The 23,813-nt window shown below is 41.4% G+C and overlaps 1 protein-coding gene across 1 annotated transcript in view; it reads right to left on the bottom strand.

Moving 5' to 3' along the window:
* Nucleotides 1-10,772: 10,772 nt before the first annotated feature.
* Nucleotides 10,773-23,813, bottom strand: part of LOC101831433 — a 317,754-nt gene continuing 304,713 nt past the window's right edge. The window contains exons 24-25 of the mRNA XM_040744340.1: nucleotides 18,916-19,029; nucleotides 10,773-10,989 (exon numbers count right to left, since the gene is read on the bottom strand). Coding sequence (XP_040600274.1) covers nucleotides 18,923-19,029 — 107 coding nt within the window. The 3' untranslated portion in view covers nucleotides 10,773-10,989; nucleotides 18,916-18,922. The remainder of the gene's footprint in view (nucleotides 10,990-18,915; nucleotides 19,030-23,813) is intronic.

The raw sequence follows: 23,813 nt of genomic DNA, 5'->3' as shown, positions 1-23,813 counted from the left end.
ATCAGTGTAGATTCAAACTTCAGGAATCTGCCTCTAAGTAGCTTATTTTTGTCATATTTAAGCAGGGATCAATTTGATGAAAATGTTTCCTGCTGATAATTAACTCAATCCCACATGTACAATGAAGTTTAAGACATGACTGTGGATACCTCAAAGCACATGAGTGGAGTGGTCATGTGCCACCATTAAGAACCTTTGTCCACCAGGCTCTGCCCTGAGAACAATCTAATGACTGTAACAGACAGACATAGTCTCATAAGACACAAGCTCTGCCCTACAGAGTAAAAATCCCAAGCTCCGTACTTGAAAAGCCCACCAATCCCTGAGCTTGAAATCCCACCAATCTCGGAGCTTGCCCCAAACTCAGGACTTAAAATCCCACCAATCCTCACTGTGGAAGAACTTAGCCTCCAGCCTGCCTCCCACTCAGTTCTCTGCTGCTTCTCTTTGTAGGAGCAGAGACAGTCATTCTCTTGTGTCTTTCCAAGTGAAATACTTGTGTGAGGTTTGTTGTGTGGTGTGACTTTGTGGTATTCCTTGCCTCCTGACTGCCAGCCAGCACACCTTTACTTTTAGAGCTGCAGCACAATGACTACACCAAAACTCTTTGTAAAGTACCTGTGACATCTTACATAAAGATAGGTTTTATAGATTCACAAGATATCAAGGGCCTGAGGGAGAACGGGGTATGGTCTTGGCCACATAAATAGTACAAATGTTGTTCCACTGGGTATTAACCACATCTGCTCCCAGATTTCTGGGCAAATAACAGGTTATGCATCCCTTCCTTTGCATGAAGAAAACTGCGTGTAACATTCCAGGTTCCCCTAGAGCTTACCTGTGAGTACAGGTGTTATGAGAAGCTTTTTCTTGAGAGAAGCTTTCCCGCCAGCCTAATTCCAGAGCCACATCAGTCCCAAATAAACACACAGTAGGCTATATTAATTATGAAGCTGTTGGCCTTTGTTTCTTACTGGCTAGGTCTGACTTAAGTAATTACCCCATAATTGTTAATCTAAGTATTTCTCTTACCGGAAAATGGTTCTGGGCTTCCTACCCCAATGGCGTTACATCTGCACTCTCCTGTGTTTCTCCTTCCCAGCATCCTCCTGGATTCCTAGCCCCACCTATCTAGATTCCTATTGGCCAGACAGTGCTTTATTAGCATAAGACTTCCCCAACATACAGGGACCTCTGTGCCTCCCACATTTGGGATTTGGGTCAGAATAGTGGGGTTTGAATGACTATGAGGCAGAGGTGATAGAACATTCTCACAATGAAAAGGATAACTTATGAAATAAGGTATTGTGCTTTGATGAACAATATACAGTATGAAAAGACTAAATTTAAGAATCATGCACACAAGAAATAAAGACTCTGTGGTAGTTTGCCTGAGAATGGGCCCCTGGGCTCTGGTCTTCAAATATATGGTTCTAGTTAACAGAGCCATTTATAGAAAATTAGCAAGTGTGGCCTTGCTGGAGGAAGTATGTCACTGGGGCCAGGCATTGAGGTTTCAGAAGCCTTGCGCCCTTTCCAGTGAGCTCTCTGCTTTCTGTTTCTGGTTCTCAGTCACTGTTCTAGCCACTATGTCTACCTGCTGCCACATTCTTGCACCATGATGGTAATGAACTTTTGTCCCCTTGGAACCATATGTCCAAAATAAACCTTTTCTTCTATAAGTTACCTGGGTCTTGGTATTTTATCACAGCAATAGAAAAGTAACCAATAAAGATTCTTATTCTAAAGGATTGAAAAACATTTCCAATAACATCATAGAAGAATGTTTCCCCAAACATTTAAAGTAATAGCATGGCAGAACATTTCTCAAGATCAGGCAGAGAGATTCATTTAGGATGCATGTCCAGGTTAGATTCTTTGGTTAACTTTACACAAGCTATAGTTGTTTGGGAAGAGGAAGCGTAATTGAGAAAATACCTACTTAAGACTGCCTGAAGGAAAGTCTGTAGAACATTTTCTGGATGAAGGTTTGATGGGAGAGAGATTGGGTGGTGTAACCCACTGGGAAGTTGGTCCTAACTTGTATAAGAAAACAGCTGCTATAGCAGATGGGAACAAATACAGAGATCCACAGCCAGACATCTTGCAGAAAGTGGGAGACCTTGGACACTCAGTAGTAATCAGGAAGTCTCTCCATCTAATCCCTCCTCTCAGGGTTTAGGGAATCCTGTGAAAGTAAATGCAGAATGAGTGGAATAGCCAGACAGGGATGGAGGGCACCAGTTGAACAAGGTCCTCTAAGAGGACAGAGGCAGAACGCACAGGGCCTGCACAGGTCTATACCAGATGGAGTCCTAGAGCATAACGAAGTGAACACATATCAGAACACAGAGCATGACTGGGGGTGGACCAACACCTGGGGAGTCTGCATGGAATTGAAATAGTGAAATAGGCCATCTGCATGTGGGTAACTATTGTGTGGCTAGGTCTGTTTGTGGGCCCCTGGCAGTGGGACCAGAATCTATCCCTGGTGCATGAGCTGGATTTTTGGAGCCCATTCCCTATGGTGGGATGCCTTGCTAGGCCTTGATGCAGTGGCGGTGGGGGAGGGGGGGCTCAGTCCTGCCTCAATTTGATGTGCCTGGCTTTGTTGACTCTCCATGGAAGGCATCACCCTTACTGAGGAGTGGAGGGAGGGAGGGGTGGGGGCTGGGGGAGCAGGAGGAAGGGAGGGGGAACTGGTTGGTATGTAAAATGAATAGAAAATTTTAATAAAGAACAGTCTGTGAATGAAGCTGTGGGAGGAGAGTTGTGAGACTGTGAGAAAACTTCAAGTAAACAAACGTCTTGTAACCTCTGTTCTTTCATAACATGGGTTGATCTTGGAATGTACTTTTGTGTCCCTCTCCGTAGGAGTGGTTTGCTTTACATTGCACATTGATTCTTACTTTTTTTTGTTCAAAGATGTCTCCAGGTATGGTTGTCTTTGTGGCTGTATACAGTCTACATTCATGTGAACTTTGCTCATTTGACCTTGCTTAACCCTCAGAAAATAAATTGTCTGATGCCCTGAATAAAGATGGCTATTCATGAGACTTTAGTCTACCCCATTTTTAGACTTTACCCTCCCAGGTTGATGCCCCCAACTACAGCAGCAGCAATGGAAACATGCCCACATCCCTCATCTAGACGCACATATAAACTCACAGAGACTGAGGTAGCATGTACGGGGCCTGCACAGGTCTTCGCCAGATTTCGTCCTATAGCTGAAAGAAGTGAACACAGACCCTTATCCTTCACCTAGAAGTTATCTCTAGCCACTTGCAAATGAAAATTCAGTTTTCTCCACAGGAATCTTATTAGGGAAACAAACTACTCTTAAGTGTAGGCTGTACACCCAGCAGTAGAAGACCAACAGAAAACAAAGGCTTTGGAGGTTCCTTGTCTCAAAATGCATTATATGTCAGAGCCTTTCCTTCTTTTTTTTTTAAATTATATTGGCGAGCTATTAGGCACTTTCCAGGTCTGAGGCCAGTGAAGGACAGAGACAGTTCCCCACAGACCCTTTGGTCTGGTAGGGAGGGCACAATCAACCATGAGCCTCTGGTGCTGGGGAGTTGAGCACCACCGTGGTGAATGAGTAAAGGGTTTGAGTCAGAGTGAGGCAGGAAGATTTATGTACTGGGGAAAGAGGACCATCTGGAGAGGTAAGGGCAGTGAGGAATAAATAGGCTGATATAAATGGCCTGCTTGACACCCAGGTCTGTAGTGATGTCTGTGCCTCTGCTGCCACCAAGGATTATGTCTTTGTCTGTGGCCCTGCTGCAGGAAGGGGGTGTATGCTGATTTCCATGGCTCTTGCTACCACCAAGAACGGTACAGACACCTAGAGTCTGGGCCACCACCTGTGACAAGGTCTATGTCTGAGCCTCCATAGGGACCATGCTGTGATACCTGGGACCATGGGTCCATGATGGTCTTGGAGTCCTGAGCTGCCACCCAGGACTGATGCCGGGACAATGCCTGGTTTCATGGCCCTGCTGTAGCTAGGCTCTGAATTGACATCCATGGCTCCTGTTGCCACCAATGGCTGAACAGAGGCCTGAGCTGCCATGCAAGACCATGGTATCTTCTGGTCCTGAACTGTGGCCAAGTGTCATGTCTGGGTCCATGGCCCTACTTCAAGACAGGGTCTGTGTTGTTGTCTGTGGCTCAGGTTACCATAGAAAGCCTAGCAGATGCCTGGGGTCTGGGCTGTCACCTGGGGTCATGTTTACTTTCGAGGGCCACACCACCACTTGGGCCATGCTGATCAGGACAATCTGCAATGCCAACTAGGGCCACAATGACATCCTGGCCTGGGATGCTGCTGAGGACCAGGTCTGGGTCTGTGGTCCTACTGCAGCCTATGTCTATATGTTGATGTCTGTGGCCTGGATTGCCACCAAAGGCCTCATGGAGGACCAGGATCTGGGTTGCCGCCTCTGGCCATGTTAGTGTCAGAGAGCTGCACCACTCCTGGGCCCATACAGACCTGAGCAACATCTCCTGCCACTCGGGCCAGGATATTGTATAGACCCAGGCTGTCATCAGAGCCATTCTTGAGTCCATGGTAATTTTGTAGCCAGGGTCTGCATTGATATCTGAAATTCTTATTGCCATTCAAGGTCATGTGGATTCCTAGGGTCTAAACCACCACTTTGGGCCAGGAGGGTGTTCGAGGTCATGCTATCACTGTGTCCATGTAGGTTTGAGGGATCTGTGTTACCAATCTGGGCCATGGTGGTATCTTGACCAGCTGCTGCCAAGAACCATGTCTGGGTCTCTGGTCTAACTGCATCTTGGGTCTGTGTGGATAGTATGGCCTATATGACCAGCAAGGGCCACGTGGAAGTCAGGAGTCTAGGCCGTCACCTAGGGCCATCTTAGTACTCAAGAGCTGAGTTACTGCAGGGTCATCATACAGATCAGAATGGCCTGTGCTGCCACTCAGGGCCATGATGTCACCCAGGCCGGGGTTGCTGTTGGAGGCCATGATTTTGGGTCCATGGTCATGCTGCAACTGCCATGTGTGGCAAGGTGCAGGGTTCCTTTTGCCACAGAAAGTAGTGAGGATAGGGCCGCAAAGACTTGGCCATGTATCTCACTGGTTACACCACTAGTGAGAACTGGTGCTGCCCCTCACTAACGACAGCATTCGGGAGAGTGGGTCCTTCCCTTCAACTGGGCAGCACAGTAGAGTTGGCTCTGGTGGTGTGGGTGCAAGCAAGCCGGCCCTGGAGGCGTGAGACTGGGAGAGTTCGCTCCACTGTCATGCGGTGGTGTGGGTGAGGGAGTATCTATTGCCCCTTGCCCCTCATCCCTTGCTACCTATGGCAAGATGGAAAAGCTGGTCCTGGGGTCTCAAGAGTCAGAGAGCTGAATTTGCCCTTCACTGGCTGCAGAACTCGAAAAAAAAATGGGCCGTGCCCTTCACCGGGGATTCACATTAGAGCTGAGATTGTTGACAGGGATGCAAGTGATCTGATCCCGCAAAAGTACATGAGACATCTGACTCCACCCCTCGTGGTAGAGTGGGTGAGGGAGAGAAGACCTCCCTCTTTTCCCATTGCTAGCCACCTGTGACAGGTGGGACAGCTGGCCCTGGGGCATGAGAGAGAAGAGAACCAGCACTATACTTCACTTGGGAAGCATGGTAGAGCTGACCCTTGGAGGGGGCAAAGTTGAGCTGACACGGAGTGTGTGAGAGCAGGAGAACTGACATCCCCCTTGTCAGCCATGTGGGGGCATAGGGAGGGAAAGATGCCCTCCCCCTCATCCCTTGCCAACTATGGCAGAAAGGAGATCTGGCCTCAGGAGCAAGACAACCAAAGAGCTGTTCTTGTCCCTCAACAACTGCAACCTTCAGAAAAGCAGCCCATGCACCTCACCTGGGACAAACAACAGAGCTGGCCCTGGTGGTATGAGTATGGCAGAGCCGGACCCCAGGGTGTGGGAGCAGAACTGGCCCTGCTTCTTGCTTTAGGCTGCATTGGAAGAGCTAGCTGGGGCAGTGCTTCAGAGCTCACCCAGTGAGGGAAAGCTGGTGGGCTGACAAACTCAGCTTATCATCCAGGCCTATGCCCAAATTCACCTCATTTATGAACTGCAGGAGGATGCAAAGGGTATGAACCTAAAGATTCCAAACTGCGGAATCCCCATGCCATGATATAGAACGACAATAGGGCATGCAGGAGGAGCCCCAGTGAGGGCCTAGTTTCAATAGAGTAGCCAAAGATAGAGGCCTCAAGCCAGAGCAATGATTCATTGCAAAGAACATGTACGGTAAAGATATATGGACTAAGAGGTGTGACTCACCGCTTACTGTGGGACTCACTGGACCATGATGCAGCTTCCACAGCGAAACTTTCTTTCTGTATTTCTTTTGTTTTTGTTGTTGTTAGGCTATACTTTTAAACATTTTTTGAGGTAGGGTCCACAAGGGCAGAGGGTGGAGGTTAGGGGGTGGGGAGATGAGTGGAACTGGGATGCATGATGTAAGATCCACAAAGAATCAACAATTTTTTAAAAAATTCTGTAAAATATGCTATTGAACTATAAATTTAGTCAAGGGATGTTTTACTGTGGCACTAGAAACAACACATTTGTGGCTCTGTCTTCAGGTTGGTTGTCATTATAGACAGCATTTATACTTCTTTTTGAGTTTTTATGAGAATTAAATTACATGATAAACATTATCATATATTTTTATTTTATTTATGTACATTTTTCTTCTTTCTTTTTACCCTATAGGTTTTACATATATATATATATACATATATATATATATATATATATATATATATAATGGCTTCCAGTTTAGTGTTTGTATAGGACTCCTAAGTGTGAATGGGTGGGTCTCTGTTTCTTTTGCCTTCACTTGGTCTTTTTTTTTCTATTTCTTTTGCCTGATTCTGTTATGCTGATTTCTTTTTACTTTCTTTTTTTATTCAATGTGTTTTTCACATCATGCATCTTAATCCTATCTTTTGCATTTTTCCTCCTCCACTGTACCACCCCTCAAAATAAAACATAAGAGAAAAAAAGAAAAGGAGAGGAAAATTAAAAATCTCATCATGGAAGCTGTAGTGTGACACAGTAAGTCACACAGTATATCCTTTGTCCATATGCCTTTGCTTGTAAGTGTTCATTGCAATGAGTCATTGGTTTGGTTCGAGGCTACACTATTGATGCTGGGTACTCACTGGGGCTCCTCCTGGACACCCTGTTGGTATCCTGCATTGTGGAGATCCAGCAGCTTTGGGTCTGCAGGTCATGTCTCTTCACCTGCTCCAGCAGATCAGAGAGAGACCTAAGTCACAACCCTGGTTCTGGGCCTAAGCAGCTGCAGGGTTGGTCAGCCTGTCAGCTCTCCCTGTCCCCACCAACTGAGTGAGCTCTCCAGCATTGCCCCAGCTAGTTCACACTTGCACAGTGAGTGAGAAGTAGAGTCAGTTCTACTGCTTAACCACCTCGGGGTCAGTTCTCCGACATCTGCACCTTCAGGGACAGCTCTATTGTGTTGCCCAGGCAACGTGCAGGGGCCATGATACGTTGATTTTTGTATTATCTTATTATATTACATTTTATAGTTATTCCTTCAAAGTTTTTTTCTAATGAAAGACAGAAAAGGAGTTGTACAGTAAAGCCTTTTCCTTGCCAGCTGCTTTGGTTTTTCCCCACCAGTCACCTGGGTTCTGCCCGGTTGAGTCCCCAAATAACACACAAGACGCTGTATTAATTATGAAGCTGTTGGCCTTGCTTGTTTTTTACTGGCTACCTCTGACTTAAGTATTTATCCCATAATTGTTAATCTAAGTATTTCTCTTACTGGAGAAAAGTTCCGGACATCTTAATTCTTTGGCGGGCTATATCGTGACTTCCTGTGTTTCTCCTACCAGAGTCCTCCTCGACTCCTAGTCCCACCTATCTTACTTCCCTATTGGCCAACAATGCTTTATTGACATATACACAGGACTTCCCCATCTCAGGAATATTAATGCAGAGAGAATCAAATATTAAAACAGAGAGAATCAAATTCATAAAGAAAACAATTTGAATTCTTCCACTTATCGTGAGACAAACACCTATTCAGGAGTTCTTACCTTCTACTTGGATACAAACAAATCAGGTAAGGCAGGGTATAAATTAGGAAATATAAGTAAAGTAGTTCAAAGCCCTTACAACTCTGTACAAAAGGCAGAGTTATTTGACATTCTCATGGTACTTAAAGACTTTACAGAGGCTCTCAATATAGTCTCAGTATGCAGAGAGAGTTGTCTTGCACATTGAGACTGCAGAATTTGTTCCTGATGGCACAGAATTAACCTCATTGTTTTTACAATTACAGGAAACCATCAGAAACAGGACTCATCCTATATATAACATACATCAGATCCCATACGGGTCTGCCAGGTCCTCTGGCACAAGACAATGATGAAATTGATCATTTATTAATAGGTAATGTGTTGGAAGCTCCAGAATTTCATAAGAAACACCATGTTAACAGCAAAGGTTTAAAGAAGGATTTTTCTATCGCCTGGCAACAAGCCAAAGAAATAGTAAGAAATTGCCCCACTTGCTCATTCTACAATCAAACTCTGTAACAAGCAGGTTGTAATCCTAAAGGTATTCACAAAAATGAACTTTTGCAAATGGATGTATTTCACTTCCCAGAATTTGGCAGTTTGAAATGTATACACCATACCATTCCCATGTTCTCAGGCTTCCAATGGGCTACTGCTGTCAGCTCTGAAAAGGCTGATTCTGTTATTACACACCTCTTAGAGGTGATGGCTGTTATGGGTATATCTAAAACAATAAAAACTGACAATGCTCCAGCATATGTCTCCAGTAAATTGGAACAATTTTTCAAATATTATAATATAAAACATGTAACTGGTGTACGTTACAATCCCACAGGACAAGCAGTGGTTGAAAGATTTAATCAAACCTTAAAAGAGATGCTTCATAAACAGCAAGGGGGAACAAAGACCCCCAAACACAGGTTACATAATGCTTTACTAACGTTGAATTTTCTTAATGCTAATGAAAAAGGACAAACTGCAGCAGAAAGACACTGGACTACAGAGAAGACTTCTGAACTGAACCAACCAGTGTATTTTAAGGATATTATGACCTCAGTCTGGAAAACAGGATATGTGTTACGTTGGGGAAGGGGTTTTGCTTTTGTTTCCACAGGAGAAGAAAAACTTTGGATCCCATCGAAATTAATTAAGATTCGATCAGAACAGAAGATGTCTCAGGAGGAGGAAAGATGTTGGCTCATCTACAAGGTCATATTCTACCATGTACTACTATGTGTAAGGAGACCTCATAAAAGGAAAGAGAAGTGTTCTGTTTTTGTCTTTACAGGAAAACTTAGCTCTGAACAGTGAAAAATACTGGGCATATGGATACCTGAAGAGGAAAGGATAGCTACCCAGAGGACCATCAAACATGCACTAATACAACGTGGTATCAATGTCTGAATCTCTCTATTTTGTTATTATAATTTCCAATTTCTTTGCTTCTTAATATGCCTGAGTCCCAATTCATCTAATTAACACTGGCTTTACTTTAGAGTTGGATTGGCTCTCCTGCTTTAAACCCAAGCATATTGTTAAAATACAATTCAGAATTTCTATATTATATCAAAGAGCCATTGATATAAGACAGAAGAAAAACAAAATCAGGGACTGTCATCTGTGTTCTTTCTCTAAAATTCTAATCTCCTTCATGTTTATTATCTTCCTTAGGGTTGCCTTTCCCAGTATGCATACATATAAAAGTTATAAATTTCTGTGCTAACATTAATGTTTGAGTTTTCCAGAGAACAAGGGGTTTCCTGAGAGCAATCTTCAACTGCTTCAGAAAGAGAATGGGGATTCACTTCCTCAACTCCGCCTGATTTGACTTGATGCATATCATCGACCCCACCTGACAAGCACCATCCTGAAACCGATTTAGGACTAAATCACTCGACACAACTCCAGAATAAGGAACTGATACAGTGCATCTTCTATAATCTGACTAGAGCTTCAGATAAGAGCTTCAATCAAAATTAGAACTCCAATCAAGAACTTCAGTCAAGCATCTCCTGCCAAACAGAGACTAATTAACCTAATTAAGACTCTTGTTATACTAACAATTTCTTCCCACAGGCCCCCATGATTGTCATCGTCCCACTTCAGCAGGAAGTAAATTTGAGAATTCCACGTCCCTTCTCCCTACTATTGATATTAGAGGATAGTTTACACCTGTTAGTGTTAATTTTCAATTATTTTAGGGTTAGAATTGGAAGGAGGTGTTCAGACTTAGGCATCCCTTTCAGATAAGTTTAGAATTTAGGTGGAATGGATATGTTTAGCTTAGGATGTAAGTACATTATAACTTAATTATCACCATCTATGTATATATGTTTTATATGCTTGAGTTTGTATCAAATTTAAATCTTCTATTTAGACTAAAAGGGGAATTGTAGGAGTGAACCCCGCAACGCTATCTGCCCATGAGGGCGGGGACAAGTAAATTAGCACAGGTAGAGATAAAAGGAAGCAGAAGGAAAAAGGACCTCTCTTTTGGAAACTGGCCACACTTCTGACTCCCAGCTTGTGTGACTCTCTCTCTCTCTGGTAAATAACTATATTGTATCCCCTATAGCATCAGCTATCATCATTAAGGAGTGGATCTGAAGGGAAGGAAAGAGGAACTGGTGTTAAGGAAAGCCCACCACACATAACCACTCAGACACAGTTTATAGCCAACTGAAAGTTTTTATTCAAGTCAGACCATGCTCAAGTGTTCAGGGATCTACATGAAGCCCCGGGTGTCCAGAACACGGGGTTTTAAAAGGCAGAAATCATGAGCTGGTATCTTGCTAGGCAGGCACAAGGGGTCTCCATCAAGGAGATCAAATTCTACTTAAACTTGACATGGCCTCAACAATGAGTGAAGGGTAGAACATTTGCATTTTCTTGCCACATCGCACTGGGAATAGAGGGAGAGAAACCATAATTAGGATATACTGTGTGAGAAAAAATCTGTTTAAATAAAAGCAAAAAAAAAAGAACAAAAAAGCAAGCAGACAGAGCAAGCCAGTAAGCAGCTTTCCTCCAGGGACTCTGCTTCAGTTCCCACCATCTCTGTATTAAGTCCTGACCCCCTCAGCAATGGAATGTGACCTGAAATTTGTAAAATGAAACAAACCCTTTCCTTCCCAAGTTCATTTTGGTCATGGTGTTTTTATCACAGCAATAGAAACCCTAAATAAGACAAAAATTGGTATCAGGTTTGTGGGATAGTTCTGTGACAGACCTGATGGAATTTTGGGGAAAATTATGGTAAGAGTTTGAAGTAGAAAAGCCATTGAATGTTCAGAGCTTAATGATAAATTGTTAGGGGCATTTAGGGGAAATTTCTAGGAGGAGCCTAGATAAATGGAGGCCTGGCTTGCAAAGTTTCAGAGGGAAGTTTTAAGAGTCCTTTAAAGATTCAGTCAGGATCATTTGATACTGTGAATTAAAAACCTGTAGTTCCAGTCAGCTGGGGCTAAAGAATCAGCTGGTGATTAACAAGAGACCAGAACCACTAAAGTGAAACCTTTGCTTTACTGGAATAATTGAGACCAATGTCACTGAGGTAAAATCTGAGTGCATTTCCTTAGGGTCAGCATATAGGAGCTATGTTCCAAGGGCCTACCTCATGCTGGCAGCTGGACTTGGTAATGTGTAAGTAACCCCCAGGTAGCACTGGTTTTGAAGGCATGAAGGGGTCACAGAGAGCCGCTGAGGCTTGGCACTGTGAGAGGCCAGGAGAGGTCATTTGTGAAGGTGCAGTCTCAGTTTCAGTATAAGCTCCTGGGATGGAAGTTGTTACGGAGAGAAGTCGAGGCTTGACACCCATATAGCAAGGTCAGAGTCCTTAAAGGGATCCCAGGAGAGATTATTTGTGAAGGTACATCCCAGTGACAGCAGGGACCCCAGCATTTTGGAGATGCCATTATCATGGAACAATCACTAAAGGTAGAAGCTGTGGAGTAGAGATGGCCTGAATCTGAGACTAAGACAGAGCTGGAAAAATGGATGTGAAGATCCTGAGTGTATCTCAAATGCCTGACACTTAACTTTTTACACCATTGGACTTTGGTTTTGTTTTGATCTGATTATTTTGTTTTGATCTGGCTATTCCTTTTTGGAATAAGAAATACGTAATTTCTGTTTTTTCAAATGACCATAGTTAAGAGACTTTGAAATTTTACAGGGATTCTGGATATTTTAGAGAGACTTTTGGAATTTTTAGAGAGGATTTTGAACTCTGAAGAGACTGTGCATGTTTTAAATATATTGAACATTTGAAGTGTTCAGAGTTTTAAGGATGGCAGTACTTTAAAATTATTTAGGTCTTCCTTCCTCTTGCCCTCTCTGAGATCTCCTGGCCTGGGGACTGCAGCCAGGTCCACTTGCCACTGGAGGACCAAGCAAACAGGGGCCTAGGTCCACTTGCCACTGGAGGACCCAGCAACCAGTAGCCTGCTGAGCGTACAGGTCTACTCACACCCCCACTCAGGCCAGAAGAAAGGGAGTGCCTCAGACCCACCTGCACCCATTGTGAGACCCATCAGAGTATCGAACCTGCTTACACCCACCGGAAGAGAACCTTGGACCCATACCCACCAGGAGAGGAAGAGACACCACTTGTACTCACTGAAAGAAAGGATGGGAAGACAACAATATAAGAACACATTCAACAACAGAAAAAGCAATATGATGCCACCAGAGTCTAGGGACTGTACATTAGCAAGACCTGAACATTACAATACAGATAAAGCAGAAGAGAACGACCTAAAAACAACTTCATGAAGGTGATAGAGACCCAAAAAGAGGAAATGAGAAAATCATTTAAAGAAATGGAAGAAAATACAAACAGAAAATTGCAAGAAACAATTCAAACAGTGTAAGGTTTGAAAGCTGAAATAGTGACAATAAAAAAACACAGTCTGAAGGAATGGTGGAATTAGAAAAGGTGAGTAAACGATCAGGAACTACAGATGCAAACATAATCAACAGAATACAAGAGTTGAAAGAAAGAATCTCAGGTGTTGAAGATTCACTAGGAGAAATAGACTCATCGACCAAAGAAAACCTTAAGTCCAACAAATCCCTAACACAAAATATCCAGGAAATATGGGACACCATGAAAAGGCCAAATCTAAGAAAAATAGGGATAGAAGACAGTAAAGAAACCCACATCAAAGGGGCAGAAAACATATTCAACAAAATCATAGAAGAAAAATTTCCCAACCTAAAGAAAGACATGCCAATGAAAGTATAAGAAGCTTACAGAACACCAAATAGAGTGGACCACAAAAAGTCCCCTTGTCACATAATAATCAAACCCCCAAACATACAGAATAAATAAAGAATATTAAAAGCAGCAAAGGAAAAAGGCCAAGTAACATATAAAGGCAAACACCTGACTTCTACATGGAAGCTCTGAAAGCCAGAAAGTCCTGGATAGATGTTCTACAAACACTAAGAGACTATGGATGCTAGCCAAGACTATTATAACGAGCAAAGCTTTCAATCACTATAGATGGAGAAAACAAGACATTCCATGACAAAACCAGATTTAAACAATGCATGTCCACTAATACAGCCCTACAGAAAGTACTGGAAGGAAAACTTCAACCTAAGGAAGGTAACTACACTCACATAAACATAGGCAATAGATATTCCAACTTTACCAAAAGCCAAAAGAAAAAGCAAAGTAAATCCACAAACAATAACACCACCACCAACAAATCAAAAATAAGCAAGAATTAATACTCAATGCTCCTTAATCTCCCTCAATATTAATGGTCTTAATTTGCCTATAAAAAGACACAGGCTAACAGAATGGAAACGAAGACAGAAGCCATCCTCTTCCCTGCATACAAGAAACGTACTTCAACTTCAAAGATAAACATTACCTCAGAGGAAAGGGTTGGAATAAGTTTTTCCAATCAAATGTACCTAAGAAACAAGCTGATGTAGCTATCCTAGTATCGAACAAACTAGACTTCAAACTAAAGTCAATCAAAAGAGATGAAGAAGATCATTTCATATTTATCACAGGAAAAATCCATGAGGAAGAAATCTCAATTCTGAACATCAATGCCCAAATACAAAGGCAACCACATTCTTAAAAGAAACATTACTAAAACTCAAATCACACATAAGACCTCACACAGTTATAGTGGGAGACTTCATCACCCCATTCCCACCACTAGACAGGATCACCAGACAAAACTTAACAAAGAAGCAAAGGAATTAACAGAAGTTATGACCCTATTGGGTTTAACAGACATCTATAGAACATTCCATCCAAACACAAAAGAATATACCTTCTTCCAGCACGACATGGGACCTTCTCAAATACCAACCACATACTTGGCAACATAGCAAATGTCAACGGGTACAAAAAATTGGAATAAGCCCGTGTATCTTATCAGACCACCATCGTTTAAAGTTAGAATTCAACAACAATACATATTGCAGAAACCCCACAAACTCATGGAAACTGAACAACACACAATTGTACCATTCCTGTGTCAAGGAAGAAATAAAGAAAGTAAAGACTTCCTAGAATTCAATGAAAATTAAGATAAAACATACCCAAATTTATGAGACACTTTGGAAGCAGTACTAAGAGGAAAGTTCATAGCACTAAGTGCTCATATGACGAAACTGGAGAATAGTCACACTAGAGAATTAACTGCACAACTGAAAGCTCTAGAACAAAAAGAAGAAAACTCACCCTAGAGGAATAGACACCAGGAAATAATCAAATTGAGGGCTGAAATCAACAAAGTCGAAACAAAGAAAACAATACAAAGAATCAAGAGTTGGTCCCTCAAGAAAATCAACAAGATAGACAAACTTTATCCAAACTAACCAAAGACAGAGTGAACATGCAAATTAACAATATCAGGAATGAAAAGGGGGACATAACAATGGACACTGTGGAAATCCAGAGAATCTTCAGGTCATTCTTTGAAAACATGTACCCCACAAAACTCGAATATCTAAAGGAAATGGACAATTTTCTGGGTAGATATCACTTACCAAAATTAAGTCAAGAACAGATAAGCAATTTAATCAGACCTGTAACCCCTAATGAAATACAAGCAGTAATGAAAAGTCTCCCAACACCACCAACAACAAAAAAGCCCAGGGCTTTTTACGAGGCTACAATTACCTTGGTATCCAAGCCACACAAAGACACAACTAAGAATGTGAACTACAGACCAATATCCCTCATGAACATTGATGGAAAAATACTCAATCAAATACTAGCAAATAAAATCCAAGAACACATCAGAATAAACATCCATCATTCCAGGGATGCGAGGATGGTTCAACATACAAAAATCTATCAATATAATCCACCATATAAACAAACTGTTAAAGAAAATCCACATGATCACATCACTTGATGCTGAAATAGCCCTTCATGATAAAGGTCCTGAAGAGATGAGGGATAACAGGAACATACCTGAACATAATACAAGCAATATACAGTAAACCAACAGCCAGCATCAAACTAAATGAAGAGAAACTCAACACAATTCCTCTTAAATCATGCTGTCCACTCTCTCCACGCCTCTTCAATATTGTGCTTGAATTTCTAGCTAGAGCAAAAAAGACAATAAAAAGGAGATCAAGGGGGTACAAATTGGAAAGGAAGAAGTCAAACTTTCATTGTTTGCATATGGTGTGTTAGTTTATATAAGTAACCTGAAAAATTCTACACAGGAACTCCTATAGCTGATAAACACCTTCAGCAAAGTAGCAGCAGGATACATTAACTCAAGAAAATCAGTAGCCCTACTCTATACAGATGATAAATGTACTGAGAAGAAATCAGAGAGATATCACCCTTTACAATAGCCCAAAACAACATAAAATATCATGGGTTAATGGTAACCAAACAAGTGAAAGACCTGTATACCAAGAACTTCGAGTCTTTAAAGAAAGAAATTAAAGAAGATACCATAAAATGGAAAGATCTCCCATGCTCTTATGTAGGTGGGATCAGCATAGTAAAAATGGCAACCTTGCCAAAAGCAATCTACAAATTCAATGCAACTACCATCAAAATACTGGCACAATTCTTCACAGGCCTTGAAAGAAAAATACTCAGCTTTATATGGAAAAACAAAAGACGAGGATATCCAAAACAACCCTATACCAGCCATTCTACTCTTAAGCATATACCCACAAGATGTGCATTCATACAACAAGGATGTCTGTTTCACTATGTTCATAGCAGCATTATTTGTCATAGCCAGAACCTGGAAGTAACCTAGATGTCCCTCAACTGAAGAGCGGATAGAGAAAATGTGGTATATATTTATACAATGGAGTACTATTCAGTGAAAAAACAATGGAATCTTGAAATTTGCAGGCAAATGGATGGCACTAGAAGAAACCATCCTGAGTGAGGTAATCCAGTCACAAAAAGACAAACATGGTATGTTCTCACTCATATATGGATTTTAGACATGAAGCATGGGAGTGTCATCCTACAGTCCCACCGCCAGAGATTCTAAGAAACAGGGAGGACCCTAAGAGAGATATACATGGTACCCCAGAGAAGGGTAATGGGACAGGATCTCCTCAGTGAACAGAAAGCTTGGGGGAGGGTGCAGGGAGCTGGGGTAAAGTGAGGGGGGAGAAGTGAAGGGGAGCAGGAAATGTGTGAATGGGATGGGGAAAGCATCCATGGGCCCTCATTAAATTTTTGTCTCATGGTGAGAATAAGTAAAGGACAGCATCTTCAAGGGTGAAGGTATGGATTCATAAACAGGAGGTGGTTAACAACCAAGTGTCTTCAGATAGGTAAAGTTGGCTTCTCAGTAGCAGAGCATGATCTACAATTGTGAAAAAGGAAAAAATAAACATGGGCAGTGTAATTCTTAATAAGGACTGTAGGTACTCTTGTAAATTGTGTGTGTGTGTGTGTGTGTGTGTGCTTGCAGGTAAGAGAAGATTTTAAATTGTCTCTATAGAACTAGATGAAAGACAACAGTTGGGATAAATGATAACAAATTTTATTCTTACAAGATAAAAAATCAAAGCCAGTGTATATGTTTCTTAGAGACAACATTGAACTCCTACTTAAAAATTAACATTCATTATATTTTATGTGTAATAATCTTTTCCTGCTTATGTATACAGTACCCAGAAAGGTCAGAAAGGATGTCAGATAGACAGTTGTGAGTCATCAGATGACTGCTGAGAATTGAACCTGACTCAGAATCCACTGGAAGAATAGCCAATGTTCTTAACAGTTGAGACATCTTTGCAGCCCTGAACTCTTGATAATTGTCTGTTAATGTCAGAATTCCACTTTTTTCTACTAAGTATTGATATAGAACCCTGATCAAAAGGGTTTATCTCAATTGAGGAAGGTGTCTTTCTGACCTTTAATGGATGATTCATCCACAAGTCCACCCCCTGCCATACTACACCCTCTGTCTTTGAATGAAGGAATAAATCCTTCACTGTCTGCTGAACTGGCAGTAACCTGCCTTTCAGAAGGTGCCAGGTAAGAGAATACTAACTGATGTTCAGGGCCCACCCGTGGCCTTCAGACTCAAGTACACTCCTAGAGGGGAGATATAAAGTGTAGTTCATGAAGAGTTTCACTATAAACACTAAATAGTTTAATGAGTTTGCTAATTTATTCAAGCATTAGTATGGAGAATATGTGAGGAAATGAATTTTCAGGGTGTGGGATAATGGTGAAAGGTACATAAAACTGGGTCAGTTTGAGTTTACTGAATGGAGATTCTAGGTTTAATATTGAGGCTCACAGAGTTAAAAGAAAGGAGCAAAAAGTTTGTTTGAATGGTTGGTTGAAGCATTTGTCAAAAGATGGCCTACTGAAAAGTTGTTGGAGATGCCTGATATCCCTTGACTTACCATTGAGGAAGGGCTGTGATGGGGGTTTTTGTTTGTTTTTCAAGACAGGATTTCTTTGTGTAGATCTGTCAGTCAGTTGTTCTGGAACGCACTCTGTAGACCAGGCTGGCCTCAAACTCACAGAAATCTGCCTGCCTCTGCCTCCTGAGTGCCGGTATTAAAGGCATCCACCACCAATGTCCAGAGATGAGGGGATATTTTTTAAGAATCAGGGAAATTGCAGTGCTGGAGTGGGTAAGCTATATAAAACCTAAACCTCTACAATGGGAAGACCCAGAAGGCATGCCATTCGCTATCCTATAAGGCACAAAATGATGAGGGGGTGCCCGCTCATTTGAAGAGTTTTGTTGTCACTCTTTTCTTTGTATCAGACCTTAGGATTGGAGAATCTGCTGCCCAATTGGATGAATTAAATGCAGTGGGTTTGATTGGGCCCCAAGGTTGCAGGGCCCAGGTGGCAGTATTGAATCACCAAAGTCACAGCAATCAGTTATCTTAGTAGGCAGCATAGACAAAGCAATGTCCTAATAAGGAAAAGTGAATTTTATGGTGACATGAGTTTAGGATTTCCTGGCATGAAATAGGTAAGAAGATTACTATGTTTTTATTTGATCTGTATAAGCAGAAAAATTATCAAACAAATAAATGAAAGGCTGTACTGGATTGTGTGAAGATGGAATCTCAACCTGTGAACCAATATCCAGACGAGCTAGTGTACAGATCCAGAACCCCTTGAATGAAGGGATAACCTTTCTCCAGTCCTTCCCCAGAGAAACCCATGTCCTTTGAAAGGGTAACTGTACACTGGTGGAAGGAAACAATCAGAGTTTCTGGGGTCTATATGATACTGGTTATGAATTGACATCAAGAAGCATTGTGACCTTCCAGTTAAAGTAGGAGCTTATAGATGTCAGGAGAATATTGGAATTTTGGCTGAAGTACAACTCACAGTAGGTTCAGTGGATCCCTGAATTCATCTTGTGGTTCTTTTCCCAGTTCCAGAACGTATAATTGGGATACATGTACTTAGAATTTGGCAGAATTCCCACACTGTTTCCTTGACCTGTGGAATGAAGATTGAAGAATCCATATGGGAGCCATTGGACTTTCCTCTACCATGGAAAATAGTGAATCAAAAAACATTGCATTCCTGGAGAAATTGCAGAAATTAGTGCTACTATCAAGGACTTGAGATATACAGGGGTTCTGGATTCCACCACATCTCCCTTTAACTCTCCTATCTGGCCAGGGTAGAAGATAGGTAGATTTTGGAGAATGCCCTTTTCTTGGTACTTATCCATGAGGACCACCAGAAGCAATTTGCTTTCAGTTGACAAGTCCAGCAGTATACTTTTACAATTTTACCTCAAGAATATATTAACTCTCCAGCCTGTGTGATAACCTAGTTAGAAGGGTTTTTCCCCATTTTATTTATTCTTCACTCACCCAATACATCCCAGCCGCAACCCTCCCTCCCTCCCATCCTCCCTCTTCACAGCCTCTGTCTGACCATATTCTCTCTCCCCCAGATCAACTGCTCTTCTGTTCCCCTTCAGAAAAGAGCAGATATCCCAGGGATATCAATACCACATGGCTTAACAAGATGCAATAAGACTAGGCACAAATCCTCATATCAAGGCTGGATGAGGCGACTTTTTAGGAGGAAAAGGGTCCCAAGCATAGACAAAAGAGTCAAAGGTACCCCTCACTCCTGCTGTTATGAGTTCCACATGATCACCAACTGTACAATCAGAACATAAATGCAGAGGTGATAGATCAGACCCATACAGGCTCCTTGAGTGCCCCTTAAGTCACTGTGAGCCCCTATGATCCCTGCTTAGTTGATTCTGTGTATTGTGTTCTTCTAGTGTCATTGACCTCCTCTGATTCCTACAATCCTTCTCCCCCTTATTCTGAGGATTTCCCTGAGTGCCACCTAATGTTTGGCTGTGAATCGATCATGATCATCTGTCTTTCCTCCACAAAATGTAACTATATTGTCAACTTTATGCTGGCTTGACCAAGTTAGCAGAAGGTAGTAATAACAACTTTGGTCTTGTTGGTAACACATATGTGCATCATAAGATGGGAAATAAATCCAACCAAAATTCAAGTGCCTTCTAGTTCAGTGAAAATTTTAGGAGTCCTGTGGTATGGGACATATAAAATATTTATTTTAAGGTGAGGGATGAGTGATTGCACTTGGCTCCTCCTATGACCAAGAAAGAAGCACAACACTTCCTGGGTCTATTTGGATTCTGAAGAAAAAATATTCTTCACTATATTCTGGGCAATATGCCAAGCAACTAGGAAAGCTTCTAGGTTTGAATGGGGCCTGGAATAGAAGGCTCCTCAACAGGCACAGGCCACAATGAAGGGTGCTGCACTGGTTGGACAATATGATCCAGTATACCTGAGAGTACTTGAGGTGTCAGTAGCAGATAGGGATACTGCTTGGAGCCTTTGGCAGACCCCCTATAGGTGAATCACAGAGGAGATTTGGGATTTTGGAGCAAGGCTTGAAGATCATCTGGAGACAACCATTTTCCTTTTGAGAGACAGATCTTGACCTGGCTATTGTGTCTCAGTAGAAATGGAATGTTTAACAATGGGCCACTGAACTGGCTAATTTTATGTCAACTCAACACAAACCACAGTCATCAGAGAGGAGGGAACCTCAATTGAGAAAGTGCCTCCATAAGATTCAGCTGTAGGAATTTTCTTAGTTACTGATTGAGGGAGGAGATTTGAGTCTATGGTGGGTGGTTCCGTTTCTGGATTGGTGGTCCTGGTTCTATAAGAAATTATGCTGGGTAAGCCAGTAAGCAGCATCACTCTACAGCCTCTGCATCAGCTCCTGCCTCCATGTCCTTGCCATGTTTGAGTTCCTATCCTGACTTCCTTCAGTGATGAATGATGATTTGTAAGTGTAAATCAAATAAACCCTTTCCTTTCCAAGTTGCTTTGGTCATGGTGTTGCATCATTGCAAAAGTAACCCTAACTAGGAGAGCCACCAAGCTTTTTACTCTATTCTGTTCTACTTCTTAAAAAATATTTTGAGCTTCCTTACTCTTTCTTTAAAGCTCACTCTTTCCAGCATTTGTCTGCCAGGTGCCTTGTGGTGGACCTCCATGCTGGTATGACAAATGGCATGACCTTTCCCCTTCTTTGTTCTTAGACTCAGAGCAGCTGCTGAGATTTACAGCCATGTTTTTTTCTATAAAACTAATAACAATGCCAAGCTAGAGAGGAAATAACTCTAATAAATGGAAATTTACATAGATCTTGATATAAAAATTGAACTTAGATGAACTTAAATTTGGGATTCATTGTACTAGGAAAAAGTTTGACTCATCAAAAAGTTAAACAGAAACAAAAATGTGACTTGATTTCTTCTCTATGATTTTATATTAGGATTTCATACTGAGAATTTGCATTTTTTCTGAAAGAAAACAATTTTCTGGATCTCTTTTGCTAACAGATCTTTCTGTGTCAATATTTTATTCATAGGTTAACTTTGAGTCACATTTTCATGATTACCAGTTCCTGACAGAGTAGCTGTTCTTGGCCATTTTTCTTCTGTACTCCATCTTCCAACTACATTGTAAACTACAGAAGTTTATCAATAGATTTGTTTTTCGTAACATTATATGACCCAGTGACTATTTTGCAAAACATAACCGTTAGACTAAAATTAGAAAGTACTTTGAGTTTTGCCACCTTATTTGTCATCATTGTTTCAACATTATAATTTAGTTGAAATAAACGGAAAAGTGTTTGATACATATATATATGTTAGCATACAAATATTTTCTAAACATCTCTTAAGTAGAAATAACCAGTGTGATTTTAGAGTTACCACCATGGCATTTCTGATGTGCTTGAAGTATCCCAAAACAAAGTCTGTAATAGAATTATTTTGAAGTTGGTGAGCAGAGAAGAAAGAACTCTAGAAAAGTTACAGTTGAAATCCTGGGTATGCAATTCTTCTCAAAGTGTTCCACACAATAGAAGCAGAAGGGTCTTTGCCAAACTCTTTCTATGAGGCTTCAATAGCCTTGATCCCCAAGCCACACAAAGATACAACCAAGAAAGAGAACTTCAGACCAATATCCCTCATGAACATTGATGCAAAAATACTCAATAAAATACTGGCAAATCGGATCCAAGAACACATCAAAACAATCATTCACCACGATCAAGTAGGTTTCATCCCAGGGATGCAGGGATGGTTCAACATACGAAAATCCATCAACGTAATCCACCATATAAACAAGCTGAAAAACAAAAATCACATGATCATCTCACTAGATGCTGAAAAAGCCTTTGACAAAATCCAACACCCCTTCATGATAAAGGTCTTGGAGAGATCTGGGATAACAGGGACATACTTAAACATAATAAAAGCCATATACAGTAAACCAACAGCCAACATCAAACTAAATGGACAGAAACTCAACGCAATTCCTCTAAAATGAGGAACAAAACAAGGCTGTCCACTCTCTCCATACCTTTTCAACATGGTACTTGAAGTTCTAGCTATTGCCATACGACAACAAAGGGGGATCAAGGGGATACAAATTGGGAAGGAAGAGGTCAAACTTTCACTGTTTGCAGACGATATGATAGTTTACATCAATGACCCAAAGAACTCTACCAGGGAACTCTTACAGCTGATTAACACCTTCAGCAAAGTGGCAGGCTACAAGATCAACTCAAGAAAGTCAGTAGCCCTATTATATACAGATGATAAAAGGGCTGAAAGAGAAATCAGAGAAACATCACCCTTTACAATTGCCACAAACAACATAAAATACCTTGGGGTAACGCTAACCAAACAAGTGAAAGACCTGTATCGTAAGAACTTTGAATCTCTAAAGAAAGAAATTAAAGAAGCCCTCAGAAAATGGAAAGATCTCCCATGCTCTTGGATAGGTAGGATCAATGTAGTAAAAATGGCAATCCTGCCAAAAGCAATCTACAGATTCAATGCTATCCCCATTAAAATCCCAGCACAATTCTTCACAGACCTTGAAAGAACAATAATCAGTTTTGTATGGAAAAACAAAAGACCCAGGATAGCCAAAACAACCCTGTTCAACAAGGCAATGTCTGGAGGCATCACCATCTCTGATCTCAAGCTGTATTATAGAGCTATAGTCCTGAAAACAGCTTGGTATTGGCACAAAAATAGACAGGTAGACCAATGGAATCGAATTGAAAATCCGGGTATTAACCCACACACGTACGAACATCTGATCTTTGACAAAGAAGCTAAAAATATACAATGGAATAAAGAAAGCATCTTCAACAAATGGTGCTGGCATAATTGGAGACTGGCATGTAGAAGAATGCGGATTGTTCCATGTTTATCGCCATGCACAAAACTTAAGTCCAAATGGATCAAAGACCTCAACATAAATCCAGCCACACTGAACCTCATAGAAGAGAAAGTGGGTGGTACCCTTAAACGAATTGGTACAGGAGACAGCTTCCTGAACATAACACCAGTAGCACAGACAGTGAGATCAACAATTAATAAATGGGACCTCCTGAAACTGAGAAGCTTCTGTAAGGCAAAGGACACAGTCAGCAAGACAAAAAGGCAGCCCACAGAATGGGAAAAAATATTCACTAATCCCACATCTGACAGAGGGTTGATCTCCAAAATTTACAAAGAACTCAAGAAGCAAGTCTCCAAAACAGCAAAGGACCCAATTAAAAAGTAGGCTGCAGAACTAAATAGACAGTTTTCAATAGAGGAGTCTAAAATGGCTGAGAGGCACTTGAGAAAGTGCTCAACATCCTTAGCCATCAGGGAAATGCAAATCAAAACAACTCTGAGA

The sequence above is a fragment of the Mesocricetus auratus genome, unplaced genomic scaffold, assembly GCF_017639785.1.
Source record: "Mesocricetus auratus isolate SY011 unplaced genomic scaffold, BCM_Maur_2.0 Super-Scaffold_100003, whole genome shotgun sequence".
NCBI classification, from domain to species: Eukaryota; Metazoa; Chordata; class Mammalia; order Rodentia; family Cricetidae; genus Mesocricetus; species Mesocricetus auratus.
Note: the sequence above shows the minus strand (reverse complement) of the source record. Positions and strands in the feature narration are given on the sequence as shown.